General features: G+C 40.9%; 1 protein-coding gene and 1 long non-coding RNA gene across 2 annotated transcripts in view; one reads left to right on the forward strand and one right to left on the reverse strand.

Moving 5' to 3' along the window:
- Positions 1-514: 514 nt before the first annotated feature.
- LOC103664671 lies at positions 515-2,015 on the reverse strand. Its single transcript, XR_569116.2, has 2 exons — positions 1,390-2,015; positions 515-624 (listed from the first exon to the last, which is right to left on the reverse strand). It is a non-coding gene; the product is annotated as an uncharacterized LOC103664671 (long non-coding RNA).
- Positions 2,016-2,130: 115 nt separating this feature from the next.
- OXCT1 (3-oxoacid CoA-transferase 1) overlaps positions 2,131-15,583 on the forward strand; it is a 130,316-nt gene continuing 116,863 nt past the window's right edge. The window contains exons 1-3 of the mRNA XM_008692590.2: positions 2,131-2,291; positions 10,726-10,834; positions 11,935-12,025. Of these exons, the coding sequence (XP_008690812.1) occupies positions 2,214-2,291; positions 10,726-10,834; positions 11,935-12,025 (278 nt within the window). The 5' untranslated portion in view covers positions 2,131-2,213. The remainder of the gene's footprint in view (positions 2,292-10,725; positions 10,835-11,934; positions 12,026-15,583) is intronic.

Raw genomic sequence — 15,583 nt, forward strand, 5'->3', positions numbered from 1 at the left:
ATATATATACGCACACACACAAATGAATGTATATATGTACATAAATAACATAACACTGGATATACATATATATGCACATACATAAAATGACATAATACAAAATAAACTTTCCTTATTGCCTCTCTGGAATCAGATCTTTTGTTTAAAAGCTTTGAATTCAATTCAATTCTTCCAATTTTTAAGAATGTGTAAATTAAGCTGTACAAGATTACACAAAGAAAAGTTTCCAGAATATATCTGCCACAAACTGTCCTTCAAAGCAAGGGGGAACTATTCTTATTCAGAAAATTCAGATATTAAAAAAAAAAGTTTTTACACAGACTAAAATTGAAATGGCTTTGTGGAAACAGGAGGGAAATCGGTACAGAATTTTTCTGTAATTTGTTCAAGTTACTCCTATTGTATCTATAAAACACAGCCATAGAGCTATCAAAAAATAGTACAGTGTCTTGACCATAGAGTAGTGAGGCTGACTTTTTCCCCACAAGAATTAAAGTCACACAGAGTACAAGACTTGAAATGTCTGTCTTTAATTTAGCCAGAAGCAACAGAGACCAGCCAAGAAGAGTCATATGACCACAGTTAGACAAAGTTGCCAAAGTTGTTTTCCATTTCATCTGTCCTCTGGAAGGGTGAAAGTGGAAAAACAGATCCAATTGTGAATGTTAGCTTTTTCACATTCTGTAAGCTACAGTACAATAGCTGCTATATGCTGTATTAGCACCAGTAATGGGACTTAAGTTCTAATACCCGAGTTTCACGGCTCTCCAACTTCTTAAGATGTGTTGGAAATATAGAGCATTACTAAGTTAATTTCTCCTAATGTAATTGGATAGTCTAACTTGGTATCCTATTCCCTCATTGATTTTGATTAAAATAATAATATTCATGAGGGAAAAAGAGCTAAAAGAATACAATAAAAGGGAAAATGCTTTTATGGACAGACTTGAAACTGGACTGTGATTGTTCATTGCATTAGGTCTACTTGCTAAGGAAGTTAAGGTCTCATTTAATTTCCTTGTGTGCTTGCTTTCCTTCAAAACTAACAGCCATATTCCCAGGACTTGGTGAGCACTTAATCAAATAAAACCTTTACTGAGTTTCCACTTGGTCCTTCCAGTCTGCTAAGCGCAGAGGGTAATTCCGAAGAAATCAGATTTGGCTCATGTCCTCAAGGAGTTGATCAAAAGATAAGGCTTTGAGAGAATGTACGTGCCATACCAATTCACAACTGCAACTTGAATAATGCCTAACATTTATTTGTTGTTTAAAATGGAGCCAGAAGCGTCCCATGAATTATCTCATGTAAATCTTAGTTCTGAGATTTAAAATTTTCGGATAAGGACACCGAAACTTCTAACTTGCCCAGGGACAAAGGGATATACGCACCTGCAAGTTTACATCTGCTGAGTAATCTCTGGAGGTTTTGGGACTCAGGTGCCAGAAAAAATCCTTTAAAGTACAGACTTGGATGATGGGGATGAAGGGAAAGAAGGAAGAAAAGGTCCCAGAGGCCCAGTCCTAACCTAGTCTCTCTTGTCCAGGTACAATCCTGACTAGGCCTCCCTGGCCACGCCTAATGGCAGATGGCTTGTGGCAGGTTCTTAAGGCAAACTTACACAAGCAGGGCAAAGTGTGGGGAGAGGGGATTGAGAAATGGGAGAAATGGGAACGCTGTCTGGGCGGGGTAAGGGAAGTAGGGGACCTCGAGGGGGTACCGCCTTTGCAGCCCACACATGTACCAGGCACTGCCTAGGAAAAGCAACAGACTCCAAGAGAGACCCTGCGCCGCCCGAATGCTAGGCCAACACTTAACCCCAGACCTTGGGGGAAGGCAGACTCCCGCGCCCACTCAAAGCTGATGAACTGACTGGGGGCTGCAGCGGCAAGCGCGTGCCGGCACAGCAGCCTGGAACACGCGGGGAAAGGACTCGGCCGCCGCAGGTCTGGGACGCTTCCCGCGCCGTCCGCCCCGGCTTCCCCTTGGCTGACGCTACCGGCGGGGCCCCTCCCAGCCTCGCGTCTCTCTAAGCCTGCAACCTCAGTGGGCGAGGGAGGGGAGGACGTCATCGACGCACGGTCGAGCCTCCAGCCCGCCCCTCGAGCGCCTTCCCTGCCCTCCCTTCGCGTTTACGCGGCTGCGGCCCGGCACCTCTCCCACACAGTCCCGCGCGCGCCCCAGCCCGTCGCCTCCTCCACGGCCGGCCCGGAACATGGCGGCTCTCAAACTCCTCTCCGCCTGGTCCCCGCTCTATGCCTCCGCCCGCCTTACCGGGGGCGTCTGGTCCAAGGTAAAACGCCAGCGAAGAAGGCCACGCGCCGGCAGAACGCAGACGAAACCCCGCGTGGTGCGCGCGTTCTCTCCCCTGCCTGCACCCACCCTCTCCAACCTAGGGGTTAGCATCCGTGGCGCGGTCTCCGGGGCACCGGGACGCGCCGACGCCTGCCTTGCCTCGCTGCTCCTTCGGCTGACTGCCTTTGCGCTGTTCTGCAGCCGCTTCCCCCTGCCGGGCGAGACAGATGTAGGAGCACGCGGAGAGTCTGAAAGGGGTCAGGGAGGCGTCTGGCAGCGCCGCCGCGCCCTTCAGGGCTCGCTCGCGTCCTCCAAAGCACGCATCCTCCCGGCTAGCATCTCCCCCTCGCGGGCGGCCTCCTGGGAGGGCGCGCTGGCTGAGGGACGGGTAAGGGTGACGGCAGCAGGAGACAGGGTTGCGCCTCGCGGTGGGGATTTCGGGGCAGGTTAGCCACGGGTCTGCGCGAGTTCGCCGTAGAGAGGGCAGAGGCTGGGCGTCGCGGGGATGGAATGCCGTGCCCTCCCTGTCCTCCCTTATTTGGCTGCGCCGCGCCGTGGCGGTGGGAAGGGGAACCCGGACTGGAGCGCTCGTCTGGGCATCTTCCCCGTCTGACCGAGGAGCCAGTGGTACTCCGGCCGTGGCTCGCGCGCGCTCTTGGGGCGCAGGCATCCGGGTTGGAGGATTTCCATTTTCAAACTCTTAGAAAACCTCGTGCCGCCCTTATTGCCAGCTCTCCACCAAGTGGCATCCCGAGGCACTTTTCCCTGCAATTATTGGTTGATAAGCTTTTTTTTTTTTTCCCCTCCTATTCTCTGTCCCGACCTGTACGACCGCGCTCAGGTCCGGAGCCCTCGGAGGCCAGTTCAGTCCGCGAGTGCTAGGTGCTGGAGGGTGGTTTACCTCCGCTACCAGAGTAACCGTGGGAGCCTGTTCCTTGTTAGGGAAAAAGGAAAAATGACGTTTTTACTTAGTAGCTCATTAAATAATAGTTTCCGAGCTTGAAAGCATATTTTGCACGAGGTGCGTACTCAGGGAGAACTGCCGCGCCCCAGTTGCTGTCATTCCCACATCCAGTCTCTGAGAACAGTGAACGCAGAGGGGCCACTAAGCCCCTTAGGTAAATGCTAAGGGATGATTTAGAATTGGAACTTTTTATTCATAAATGCCTCTTAGGAAGCATTTTGGTAATTGCTGATAGCTTTGGATGTATAAAGAATTATTAAAAGGGCACTTTACTGACCTTCAGTCACATTGTTGTGCGGCTGAAACATGCAGACCAGGACGCTGCCATACCCTTGGGTCCAGGTCAAGAACATTCCCTCTTTTGGCAGTTGCTTATTTGCCTAAGTGTTATTTTACTCACTTTCCCAGTTAAACCACTTTAGAAGCCCAGCAAACCTCTTAGGTGGCAGAGTTAAAAATTAGAGGTTTCCCTATGCCTCACTGAAAGTTCCTATCAAGGTTCAAACTTTACGCCTTTGAGGTTTGGTTATCATAGGTCCAGTGCCCCTTTCAGGTGTTTCTTCATGCTTGGCACTTGGTGCCCCTACCTCTTATTTAGTCATTAGATTCTCATCTAACTTGCCTTATACTGGCACACTTTTGTGCTTGTTTAACTTTTCAAATCCATTGACTTTTTTTTTTTAAGATTTTATTTATTTGCAAGAGAAAGCGCACGAGCGAGCACAAAAAGGGGGAAGGGCAGAGGGAGAGGTATAAGCAGACTCCCCACCGAGTGTGGAGCCCAACCCAGGGCTCCATCCCAGGGCCCTGAGATCATGACCTGAGTGGAAGTCAGACACTTAACCTACAGAGGCACCCAGGTGCCCCTACATTGACATCTTAACAAGATGGAAGTTTCTGGTTGTCAGGAATAATATTGTATGCCTTATTCTCCATCTCAACATTACACACTATTAGGCATAGTATAGACACTCAACACATGTTTAATGCATGGATGAAAGAACCCTGTGCACAGAGGTAGTAACCTTGAGAACTTTTCTGCTATAAACATAACCAACAGCCAAAATGAGATGGGTGTGTGTGTGTGTGTGTGTTAGGCAAGTCTATCAAACTTTAATGAGCCTCAGAATTACCTGGAGGCTTTAGTAAACAGATTTCTGGTTCCACCTCCGGAGTTTCTGATTTAGTAGGTCCTGTGTGGGGCTGGCACTTTACATACATGAGTTCCCAGGTGATATTAATGCTGCTAGTCTGAGAACTACATTTCAGAGCCATTGGCATGGACTTAGATTTGAATATACCATCTGAAGTTATCTTTCTTCCTCCATTACTATTTCAGAAGGAGCATTTAATACTATTCTCCATTCACTTTGGAAAATTACTGCTGGAAAAAGATCCTAAAACTACCATTTTCACTTTACCTACCTTTCTTCCTTGAACTTCTTTTTTTCCCCAGATCTCTCACCAGTTCCATTCTCCTCTGAGCTGCAGTCCTGGTACAACTTACTGGTCCATTCCACCTGGATGACACTTAGTACTTCAAGCTCTTTCTGACCCAAAATGAACCAGCCATAGAGTGGTTGTTTCCTCCCTTGTTTTGTTCTGTTTTCATTATGGCTAATAACACCCATATCCAGAGAGTGTGTAAGCTAGAAATCTTGGACCCCTTCTTTCCTCTTCCCTCCACCTCCAGTTGATAACCAGTGTGATGTATGCAGCTTTTCCTGAAATTTCCTCAGAGTTGTTCTTGGCAGTCTTTCCCAGCAACTATCTATTTCTTCCTTTCAGTTCCCCTATGAGATATTAACATTTGTATTTAAATTTCTGTAATTATTTAATGACTATTACCCTTGCTGGTTTGCAAGTTTCATCAGCACAGAGACTGTGCCTGAGTGGTTTTGTTTGTCTTAACTCTGTATTCCAGTATTTAGTATATTTGATGTAAAATGGTTATTTTTGAACAAATGGATGAGTGAATGAAAGAATGATTTCTTCTGCCACTTTCCTGTTTCAGGCTTCATATGAGTTGTGACATCTCTGTTTCAAAAACTTTGCTATCCCTTCCTCATTGAAGGAAGAAGTCAAAACTCTAGTGTGGCCCTTAGGGCCTGCCCCAGTCTCCCTTTCCAGCCCTATCTTCACAAGCTTCTCTCCATGGGACCTGATCCCACATGTCCCTGAGCACACTGAGACTTTTCACATCTCTATACCTTTACTGACACTTCTCCTCTTTCTGGGTTCCCCATCCTCATTAGTATTTTAACTCTTGGCAAACTCCTCAGGCTTTCTGATACACCAGGCAGAATGCACCATTCCTTCATCTGTGTTCCTTTAAAGTGCTGGGCATCACTCTATTGTTGGAATAAAAGGAACATGTATGTTCCCTAAAAAACAGTATGCTGCTACTTTAGAGAATTGGCCTAGTGTCAGTAATTCCGTGTAGGATCCTTGTGATTTGTTTATTCATGTCATTAGTGCATAACTGGTAGTGTTGAAGGTGAACATTCCACTTTTGACAGATACTGGTACTGTCTATCATTGACATTGGTAAGCATTACAACACATATCAGCACCTCCACTTGGCACTGATACCATATTCTCCTTGCCAAGTGTGTATGTGTGTGTATCCACCTGCATATTATTGCCTTTTCCTTCCAACAGGGTCCTCTTCCTCTCTCTTCACATGGCTTCTCCTCCCCACTTCTGTTTATCAAACTTTGATACTGAGGTGGGCAGTATCAATCTTCCTGTGTCCTGATTTTTTTTTAACTGCAAAGTAACAAGGTAAATAACACCTCGGTGTACAGTTCCATATCAAGATAATTTAAAAGTAAAAAAGCAGTGTGCTGGATTCCTATTCTCCTCTAGGATTTTGATGGATTCCTGTATTTACCCCAGAGATACAGACGTAGTGAAGAGAAGGGCCATATGCACCCCAATGTTCATAGCAGCATTGTCCATAATAGCTAAATCGTGGAAGGAGCCGAGATGCCCTTCAACAGATGACTGGATTAAGAAGTTGTGGTCCATATATACAATGGAATATTATTCAGCTATCAGAAAGAATGAGTTCTCAACATTTGCTGCAACATGGACGGCACTGGAGGAGATAATGCTAAGTGAAATATGTCAAGTAGAGAAAGACAATTATCATATGGTTTCTCTCATCTATGGAACATAAGAACTAGGAAGATTGGTAGAAGAAGAAAGGGATAAAGAAAGGGGGGTAATCAGAAGGGGAAATGAACCATGAGAGACTATGGACTGTGAAAAACAAACTGAGGGCTTCACAGGGGAGGGGGGTGGGGGAATGGGATAGGCTGGTGATGGGTAGTAAGGAGGGCATGTATTGCATGGTGCACTGGGTGTTATATGCAACTAATGAATCATGGAACTTTACATCAGAAACCGGGGATGTACTGTATGGAGACTAACATAATATAATAAAAATATTATTATGAAAAAAAAAAGCAGTATGCTATGTGGATTTTCCCTGAAAGACCTTCAAAATGAAGTGCTTTTTTTTTTTTTTTTTTTTTTTTAAGTTCTGGAGTATTGACAAGAAAAAGAAAAATTTAGGCTAAAGAAAGTATGGTAGAAATGGTTAGAACGGAAGGAGATTCTGAATTGGGAAATCATGAGATAAAATTTAGGCTGGAATCAGACCTCAAATTCTAAATGTACGAATTTGAGCTAGATGACAAAGGGTAAAGATGGAGAGAATTTTAAAAGGAGAAATAGATTAAAGAGAAAAAAAAGGGCAATCTAAGAATTTTGGTTATTTCTTACCCTTCAGGGTCTTGTCTGTTCTTTTGCAGTGTAGTCATTATTATTTCCTTCCTCCAATAGTAATAGCAGAAACTAGGGGCACCATAAAATGCAGAAGGTGGGAGAGTGGAAAAACAAAAGAAAATATGTTACCCAAATGTAAAGGAAGACCCTGGTGAAAAAATCATCCCCGGAATACATAGATACTGAAGCCATGCAATTCATTACTCTTCATTCTTTTAGTAACCTTTGTAGACTTGAAGGCTATTTGTTTATTTATTTGTGTAGCAGATGGTGCTTGAATCATTTCACCTCATTGTTTTAGCATTTTAGAAGGTAAAGGTCAATTTATGAGCAGTGTAAAGCTTCGATTTGAATTCATTTATTTACGAAAAAAAGACATCTCCCCTGCTCAGTCTTAGACGGCGTCAGCTGAGATGCTCCTTGACTTCTAGAGGCTGGGAGAATGGGAGAGAATGTGGGCAGAGAGGAAACTTGTTCAGAAAACAAACCCAGAGGCTTTCTCTGGGGTGCTGCCTCTGAGGCTCCAAGCCTTGAAGATTGACAGGAAACATTCTGGTGCAACTGGTTTCAGACATTCTCCTTCCTCTTTGCCTCACTACCTGCATTCGTACTGCCAGATTGCCCAGTAATCTTTGAATACTTAGGATGGCAAACTTGACTACAAACAAAGATGTTAAAGTAATCTTGAAGCTGGAACCCATTTTTCAAAACCCTCAAAAAAGGACGGCATGGATTAATTTGCTATAGCATAGGTCATGCCAAAAAAAATTCTTTGTAGCATCAGTAATATGTGCCTATGTGTATAGGTAAGGTAGAGTGGGGAGGTTAAATGTGAAAACTAAAGCCCAGTCAAAGGCAATTAATCTTACTGCCCTGGTGGGGAATGGAGAGAGGGTTACTTTGCCTAAAGGAAACTAACATCCTCAGGCTATCTTCAGTATTACAAGCACAGGGTCTAATACACCATTACTTAATCCTTACTACATTCTTAAGAAACAACTGTCATCCTTTTGTAAACTTAAAATCGTACCTCCTACACTCAGATTTTGCAATTTTCTCAGTTTCTCGAAATTTTGGCTGAAATGGAATTTGAAACAAAGGTATTTTGACTCCGAGATGACTGGAGTGTGGCCCATTATGTCACACTATTGATTTCTTAGCAAGTAGATATCAAATGTCAATATAACAAACAGATAACAAAGGTCAACAAATACTGTGTGAAATGTGTGAAAAATGAAAAAACAAAGTTGGGTGTAAATTCTCCGTTATCTTGAGCCACTCTCACATTGCCTACAAACATTTCACTCATTACTTCTAGCTTTTGATTATCTGGATAAATGTGAATCACTTGAGTCTTTTCCAAAATATGTCTGAAGTGTTGTTGTTTTTTTTTAAGATTTTATTTATTTGAGAGATAGAGCGAGAGAGTTNNNNAAAGAGTAGAGGGAGAGGGACAAGGAGACTCTGCACTGAGTGCAGAGCCCAACGTGGGGCTCGATCTCACGACCCTGAGATCATGACCTGAACTGAAATCAAGAGTCAGATGCTCAACCAACTGAGCCACCCAGGTACCCCTTTCTGAGGTATATTTTTAAGGTGTGGGGTAAGCATTTCAATAATTTCTGTTTGTAATGAGGACACTAATTATCAGCTGAAACAAAGGAACAGATTTCCTGACAAGGCTGTGCTTATATACTCTTGTTTCCCCTTGTGAATCCGAAAAGTGTCCTGGATCTGTAGGAGAAATGAGTTTTCTCTTGACTTCCTCTCTATAGGATTCATGTTTCTCGGTCTACGGATAAGTAGTTCAGAGTGACTTTACCCCCTGACTTCTTAGGTGTAGATGAGTTCTTTTATTTTCTTCCTCCTGCTGAGGCCCTGACTTTTCACCCCTTTTTATTTGGTAAGAGATCCAGATTAGCATTTGTTTATTTATTGCATGTTTTTGCATCTTTGACTTTTTTCCAGTTTTATTGAGATATAATTGACAAAACAATACTGTATCAGTTTAAGGTGTACAGAGCAATGGCTTCTCCTTTACTCTTAAGGAAAGATCATGACAGTAGAGTTGTTCATGAAAAAACAGGGCACTCATAAAGATGTGTTGTCTGTAAATAATGAGATCGAAGTAGAATAACACCGAGGGCTTTTAAAAATCACGGAGAGGACCAGATTATGGTAGAAGGACGCTGTAATGGAGGCTAAAACCTGGGGTCTGGTCCTGTTGTAACACAGTGTTGGACACAGTACGAGATCTTGCTCAGCTTCCAAAACTTGACTTATGAAATGAATTGGTTGGATTAGAATATCTGTGTTTTTCTTTTTTCTATTTTCGAGCAGATATCCTCAACTTTATTTTATGATTCATCTTTTGGCCTCTTTATTGAAGCTATCACACTTTTAATTTTCAAGATTTGAAAAATATATATTTGTGTGTATGTGCATGTTTAAACAGAATCCAATAAACCCTTGCTACTGAGGGTAGGACAGAGAGGTAAGCTCTTTGCAGCTCAAGCTCATTCCTTGCTAGCTCTGCCTCCATGGATCTCCCGGTGGTGTGCTAGCGTAGACCATTGTCTTCGCCAGACCTGAACCAAGGTTGAATTTAAAGGAGCAAAAGTCATCTGTGTAACCCTACTTTTGCAGATCTCATTTGACTTTCAGTATTGTTCTCTTAAAGGAAATAGGCTTTTTATAAAAATTTATAGAGGAAAAAAGAATATTAGAAACTCATTACTGCCTTTACCTTGACTCCATAGGATGTCTGTCAAAGACCAATAAGGCAGCATGTGTGAGCTTACATTTATGAACTTCTTAAGGTGGCAGCATATGAGGAGTCAGGAGCCTTTCTCTTTGCTCCCTCCCTCTTTAGGTTGAATACATAATAAGAATAAAGGAGAGGTGATATTTATTATGAGTGGTTACAACATAGTCACTGTAACTTTCTCCTATCCATATTGTGGATGAAGTGTAAAGAGGGAGACTGTTTAAAACTGATGATAAATGTTTACTAGATAACCTGTTTTGCACCAAATAGGTCACTGTGGTAAGACTAGCCATGCCTCCCTTGCAGATAACAGTTTGCTATTTTTTGCAGCATTTATAAACTCCAAGGCCCTTAGGGGATGGGTCTTTTTGTATACTGTTCCTTATTTGTTCCCTAAGATCGAGTCCTGGGCCCAACTATGTATTTGTATATCGGTCACACTGTACCTGATTTCCCACAGAGCAGCAGTCGTGCCTTAATATTTACTAGATGGGAGTAAACAGCAGAATAGTTGGCACATAGTATGTTCTCAGTGAATATTTGTAGACTGAATGCAAGGTTAGCTCACTATCAGAAACTGATGCTTGATGGCATCGTTATTATGAATTTGAGTCCCAGTGTATGAGCTATCTACTTTAGTCTTTTGGGTGGCCACAAACAACACAGAGTTTTCATTTATACAATGGAAGACATCCATCATGATCACAAGGGAATTCTGGAGATAATCTATGGATAGAGTATGTCCTTCCTACTCTTAAGATGAATTGCTTGCGGCCCCACTCTTTGTTTCAAAGAGCAGATAGTGAAATTAGCCTTGTATATATGAAAAGTGAATACACTGGTATACATGCAAAATAAAGATATATCTCCAAATGATTATTCACTTAAAAATTTTTAAAAATGTTTTAGGGATGCGTTTGCTACTTTTCAACCAGCACGCGTCGCCATACCAAATTTTACACAGATCCAGTGGAAGCTGTAAAAGACATCCCTGATGGTGCAACAATACTGGTTGGTGGTGAGTAATAGTATTGTTTTCCTTTTGGTGATGGTAACATCCTTATATTTTTAGCAAAGTGGGGAAATCACAGTGGCAAAACTGTGGAGATTAGAAATGGCAATTATTTTATTACTTATTATTTTTAGTCATGTATTGCATATTATGAAATTAGTATATTATGTAATTATTTTATTAGTGTCCTCATCTTGAAAATTTAGCAGGGTTTAGCACTTAATGTTTTACTTTTTCCCTTTGTGTTTCTTTTTCTTTTATTTTGAAAAGCTGACGTTTTAAATGGCGATGTCTTATTAGTAGCTTTGAAAACATTCCTAGATCCTTGGGAATTCTGTTTAACTAAAACATTTGCATTGATCTCATTTGCCCTTCCCTAGCTACTCCTTTTGTCATTCCTCATTTTAGGAGATAAAAAGCATATACACGTCTCTCTGTTGTTGAAGCCTCTGGGTTCATTGCTGTACCTGGTTTGGAATGTCTTTTAGAATCATTGTCTCACACTCATTAAACTTGCTGCCTGATTCTTACAGTTTTTATTTTTTATTGTTATTTTTTATTTCTCGGCCTTGGTCATAGGAATCTAGGCTTGTTTTTAGGGCTGCTGTTCATTCATTCATCCATTCAGCTGACCAGTCATTGAATGTCTGTTTTAAACCCAATACTTTTTGACAAATTGCTGAAGTTATAAAGAAATAAAAGTCATTGGTCCAGGCTTCCAGTTCTGCAAAATCTACTCAGGCTTATAAAATAAACATGCTTGAAAAAGTAGCCGTATAAAGGTTGAATTATAAAGTTGGACAGTAATAGATGTGCAGTCAATTGCAAGATGTGCGATGTGTAGCCATATTAACTGATTGCACTTGGCTTTATTCTTATGATTCTAAGATTTGACAGTTATGTCTGGTGCTATCTAATGGTGCAAAACATTTGGGTACAGCTATGTAGCCACTTACTGTGTTGCTGAGATATATTTTGTATGTATGTATATTTTGCTTAATAGATCTAATTATGTGTTTTACATTTTTTTTTTTTATGGAAAAGGATAACATACATTTCCATGAAAGAACATTACCCTTTTCACAGATTGTCTTTTTCACTTACAGGTTTTGGGTTATGTGGAATTCCAGAGAATCTTATAGGAGCCTTACTGAAGACTGGAGTGAAAGGGCTGACTGCAGTCAGCAACAATGCAGGGTAAGTGTGCATTTTGAAAACAAGTGGCTTGAAAGAAATGACAGTTCTCTAGAATATTTATAAAGCTTATGAATGAAATGGAAAGTTTCCTCATTTTATGAGCAATATGCTCAAGCATCAAAAGATAGTTTTTAACAAGCTCGAGAGTTGGAGGTTACATTTCTTCAAATATTTTTGGTATCATCCTTTGTAATCATAAGTAAAGCAGACTTGCATAAGTTTATATCTAATCTGATGTGCTTTTATTTTTCTAAATTCCAAATTCATTGTTAAAGTTAAAATATAGATTTTCAAATTGAATCGTGCATTTTATAATTTAGAGACGTTCCTTTATGTTATTACAGATCATTATGTATAGAGGAAGATTTCAAATAGTTTTAGATCTGTTTCAAGTCTTTTCTTTTGGTTATGCCGTATTCTAAATGATATATAAGGAGGTCATTAACCATTAAAAGTGTTGCTGGTCTTGGTAGAATGAGGAGGATATGCAGCCAGCTCTTAAGACAGTAGGATCTCATATCAAAATGGTCAGCAATAGCGGTAACATTTTAATAATGACATGCACATGAAGATATATTTTGTTATGAAGAAAAAAACCTATTTTTATATAAGATGATAAATTATCAGCTCTCTTTCAACAATGAAAGACTTTAAAGATCTTTAAAAAATTTAAAAATTAGGGGCGCCTGGGTGGCTCAGTCAGTTATCCATCCAACTCTTGATCTCAGCTCAGGTCTTGATCTCAGGGTTGTGAATTCGAGCTGTGCGTTGGGCTCCATGCTGGGCATGGAGCCTACTTAAAAAAAAAAAAAATTAAATTGGCAGTTTAGCCAAGTGCCATAAATGCAATTTAGAATAAATAGTACCAATTATTTAGGATATGAACCTGATCCTACATTTGCGCTTTTTAAATAAACTGCTTTTCTGAGTTTATTTATACTATTTATAGTATACTATATTATACTACTTATTTATACTATTTATACTATTGTTTGCATCGGGAAGGCTCTCCGACCTCTTCTCTGCGTATCCACATCTTTCCCATTTTTCTGGATCCAAATCAACTTACACATCCTCAAAGAAGCCTTATCCAATTATGGAACTTCTTTTGCCTTCATTGATCTTGCCTCTTTTTGAGTTCCTTTGGAGACTTCTAGCCTTTCTTTGTATAGCGAATTGTATTCCTTCCCCAGTATATATTAAAGGCTGATGCTTTTGCTTACAGTAGTTTTCTCTTCCCCACCAGTGCTAGAGCTGGATGGGATTGTAGAGATCATCTGTTCCACTTCCCTCATTTAACAGAGGAAACTCATTTGTAAATAGAGAAGTAACTTGTTCATGATCACTTGATATTTCTTAAACACATCCTGTGCTGTTTGAGCTCACTTTGTATTTATTAAAAGTACTTCTGACTATCAGTACTTTGCTGGGTTTTCCAGATAGCTCAGTGCTTACAAGGGATAGCGTAAATCAGGGTAAATTCTTGATACAGACTAAGTACTGAATAACCATCATCATTGAACACAAAGAAAGCACTTTGCACAACCTTCACTGGCAGTTGATTCTCTTAATTAGGTGGGTTTAAATCCTGGAGGTCTACCGGAATGAGGGCTTTGTTTTGGCCATTAGAATCAGATAAATGAGGAAAACTTAGCATTGCTTTGTTGGAGAAGCAAAGCTGGTTTGAATTGTTGAGGAAATGGAGAGAACTTAGAATTAGAAGTAATAGCTGCTTTCTTGGGGTGCCTGGGTGGCTTAGTTGATTAAGCATCCAACTCCTGATTTTGGCTCAGGTCATGATCTCAGGGTTCTGAGATCGAGCCTCTCATCAGACTCCATGCTCAGGAGTCTGCTTATCCTCTTCCTCTGCCCCTCTCCCCTAAAATAAATAAACAAACAAAAATATTTTTTGAAAAAGAAGTAATAATTGCTTTCTCATTTAGAGAAAGGCTTTTTATGGAAGGATCTACTTGAATTGGAAGACTTTCCAAACCTCAGGGCTCCTATTTATTTTGTTTTGTTTTTAGTTATCAGTGAGACCTGTTGCCATGAGCTACTGCTTACCCTGGTGTGGAGTATTAACTGTTAGTCTTGGTGAGATAAACCTTCCCCATTAGGATCACTCAGATGAATCAGTACTTTGATATTGATTAGGATTGATTAGGAAGGTAGGAAAAATTGAAAATACGCTTTTCACTGATTTTTTTAGAAGACTTTGACATACGAATTACAAGCCTGTAGGAACCAAAATTTTACAGTTAACGATATATCAATCAATTAAATCAGAGGAGTAAGGGAAGAATAGATGTGTTATATTACTCATGCTCATTTCCTCATGACAAGATTATTTTTAGGTTACAGTTCTTGAGGGTGGGAATTCAGACAACTGCAAGGACAGCCCGGCTTCCTTGCGGAAGCCTGTACTGTGCCTGTGGTTACGGTACTGTTACTAACATGTGGTATTATACTAGTCAGCTACACGAATTCTGTGAGGACCCAATGAGCAGTTTTTTACTCTAAATAAAATTCCTGGTTCTGCACCAGTGGTTTTAAACTGGTAGATAAAGGCGGGTAGCTCCTTTGCTGTGCCGTCTTTATTATTTGCTGAGGCAGCTGCCGCTCTGAAGGGCTCAGTGGAGAGCTGTAGGCCATCTTGTCTGATTATAAGCATTCCCCCAAGAGTTGATTATTTTGTCTGGGAAGGGCTAGCCACTTCCTGGGATGTGTACTTGAACTTCTCTGCTCAGCTCATGGAAGGGAGTGTTCACTTTTTCCACATAACTGTGTCATAAGTTAATGTGCTATTCAAATATAGCATGTTCTTTTCTTTTGATAGTCTTGATCTTATCAGAGTAAATATATACTATAACTGAGATTTAAGTATGCCTTAAATGAGAGGAAACAAGAGAAATACAGTTTGGTAAATGGTTACAAATTCATTTTTATTAGAGTTTTGTTTTGACAAGAATTTCCAGTTAATGAGATTTCAGAAAATGAAATTTCAGATTCAGAACGTGAAAAATATTTGTGGAACATTTAATGTTTTCCATGAAATGCTGTTTTGCTTTACACGAACGTATCTCTTTATTGAATTCTTGGCTTTAGACTTCTTTTACCTCTAAAATGTTTGAAACCTGAGTTTGTTGTACTATAAGAGAATGGTCAAATCTCTCTCTCCTTAGGTGTGCTAGGAAAGTGTTGGCTACTAAAGGCAAGCAGGATTCTCTCTTTGAAAGCCCATCAAAGTTACCTTTAATAGCAAAGAGCTGCAAGATGCCTTAATACGCATGTTTCTCTATTAGAAATGTATGTTTCTTATTTGCAAAAGATGACCTGTGTTTGTCTGCTCCTTTTATGCTGTAAGGGCTCTGCCTTTTTCATTTTGAGGCATAAACACTAACTCTGTGTCTGGTCAGGGGGTAGCCTGGGCTGAGTACCTTAAGCACTGCTTGGTTGCCAAGCCAGGTTGCTAGTCCAGAAAGAAAGCAAGAGCCAAATATACATAGTTTCCAGAGCCAAGATCAACAAATACAGAGAGGTCATCTCTGAACAGAGCCA

This window comes from Ursus maritimus, unplaced genomic scaffold (genome assembly GCF_017311325.1).
Source record: "Ursus maritimus isolate PB19 unplaced genomic scaffold, ASM1731132v1 scaffold_15, whole genome shotgun sequence".
Taxonomy (NCBI): Eukaryota; Metazoa; Chordata; class Mammalia; order Carnivora; family Ursidae; genus Ursus; species Ursus maritimus.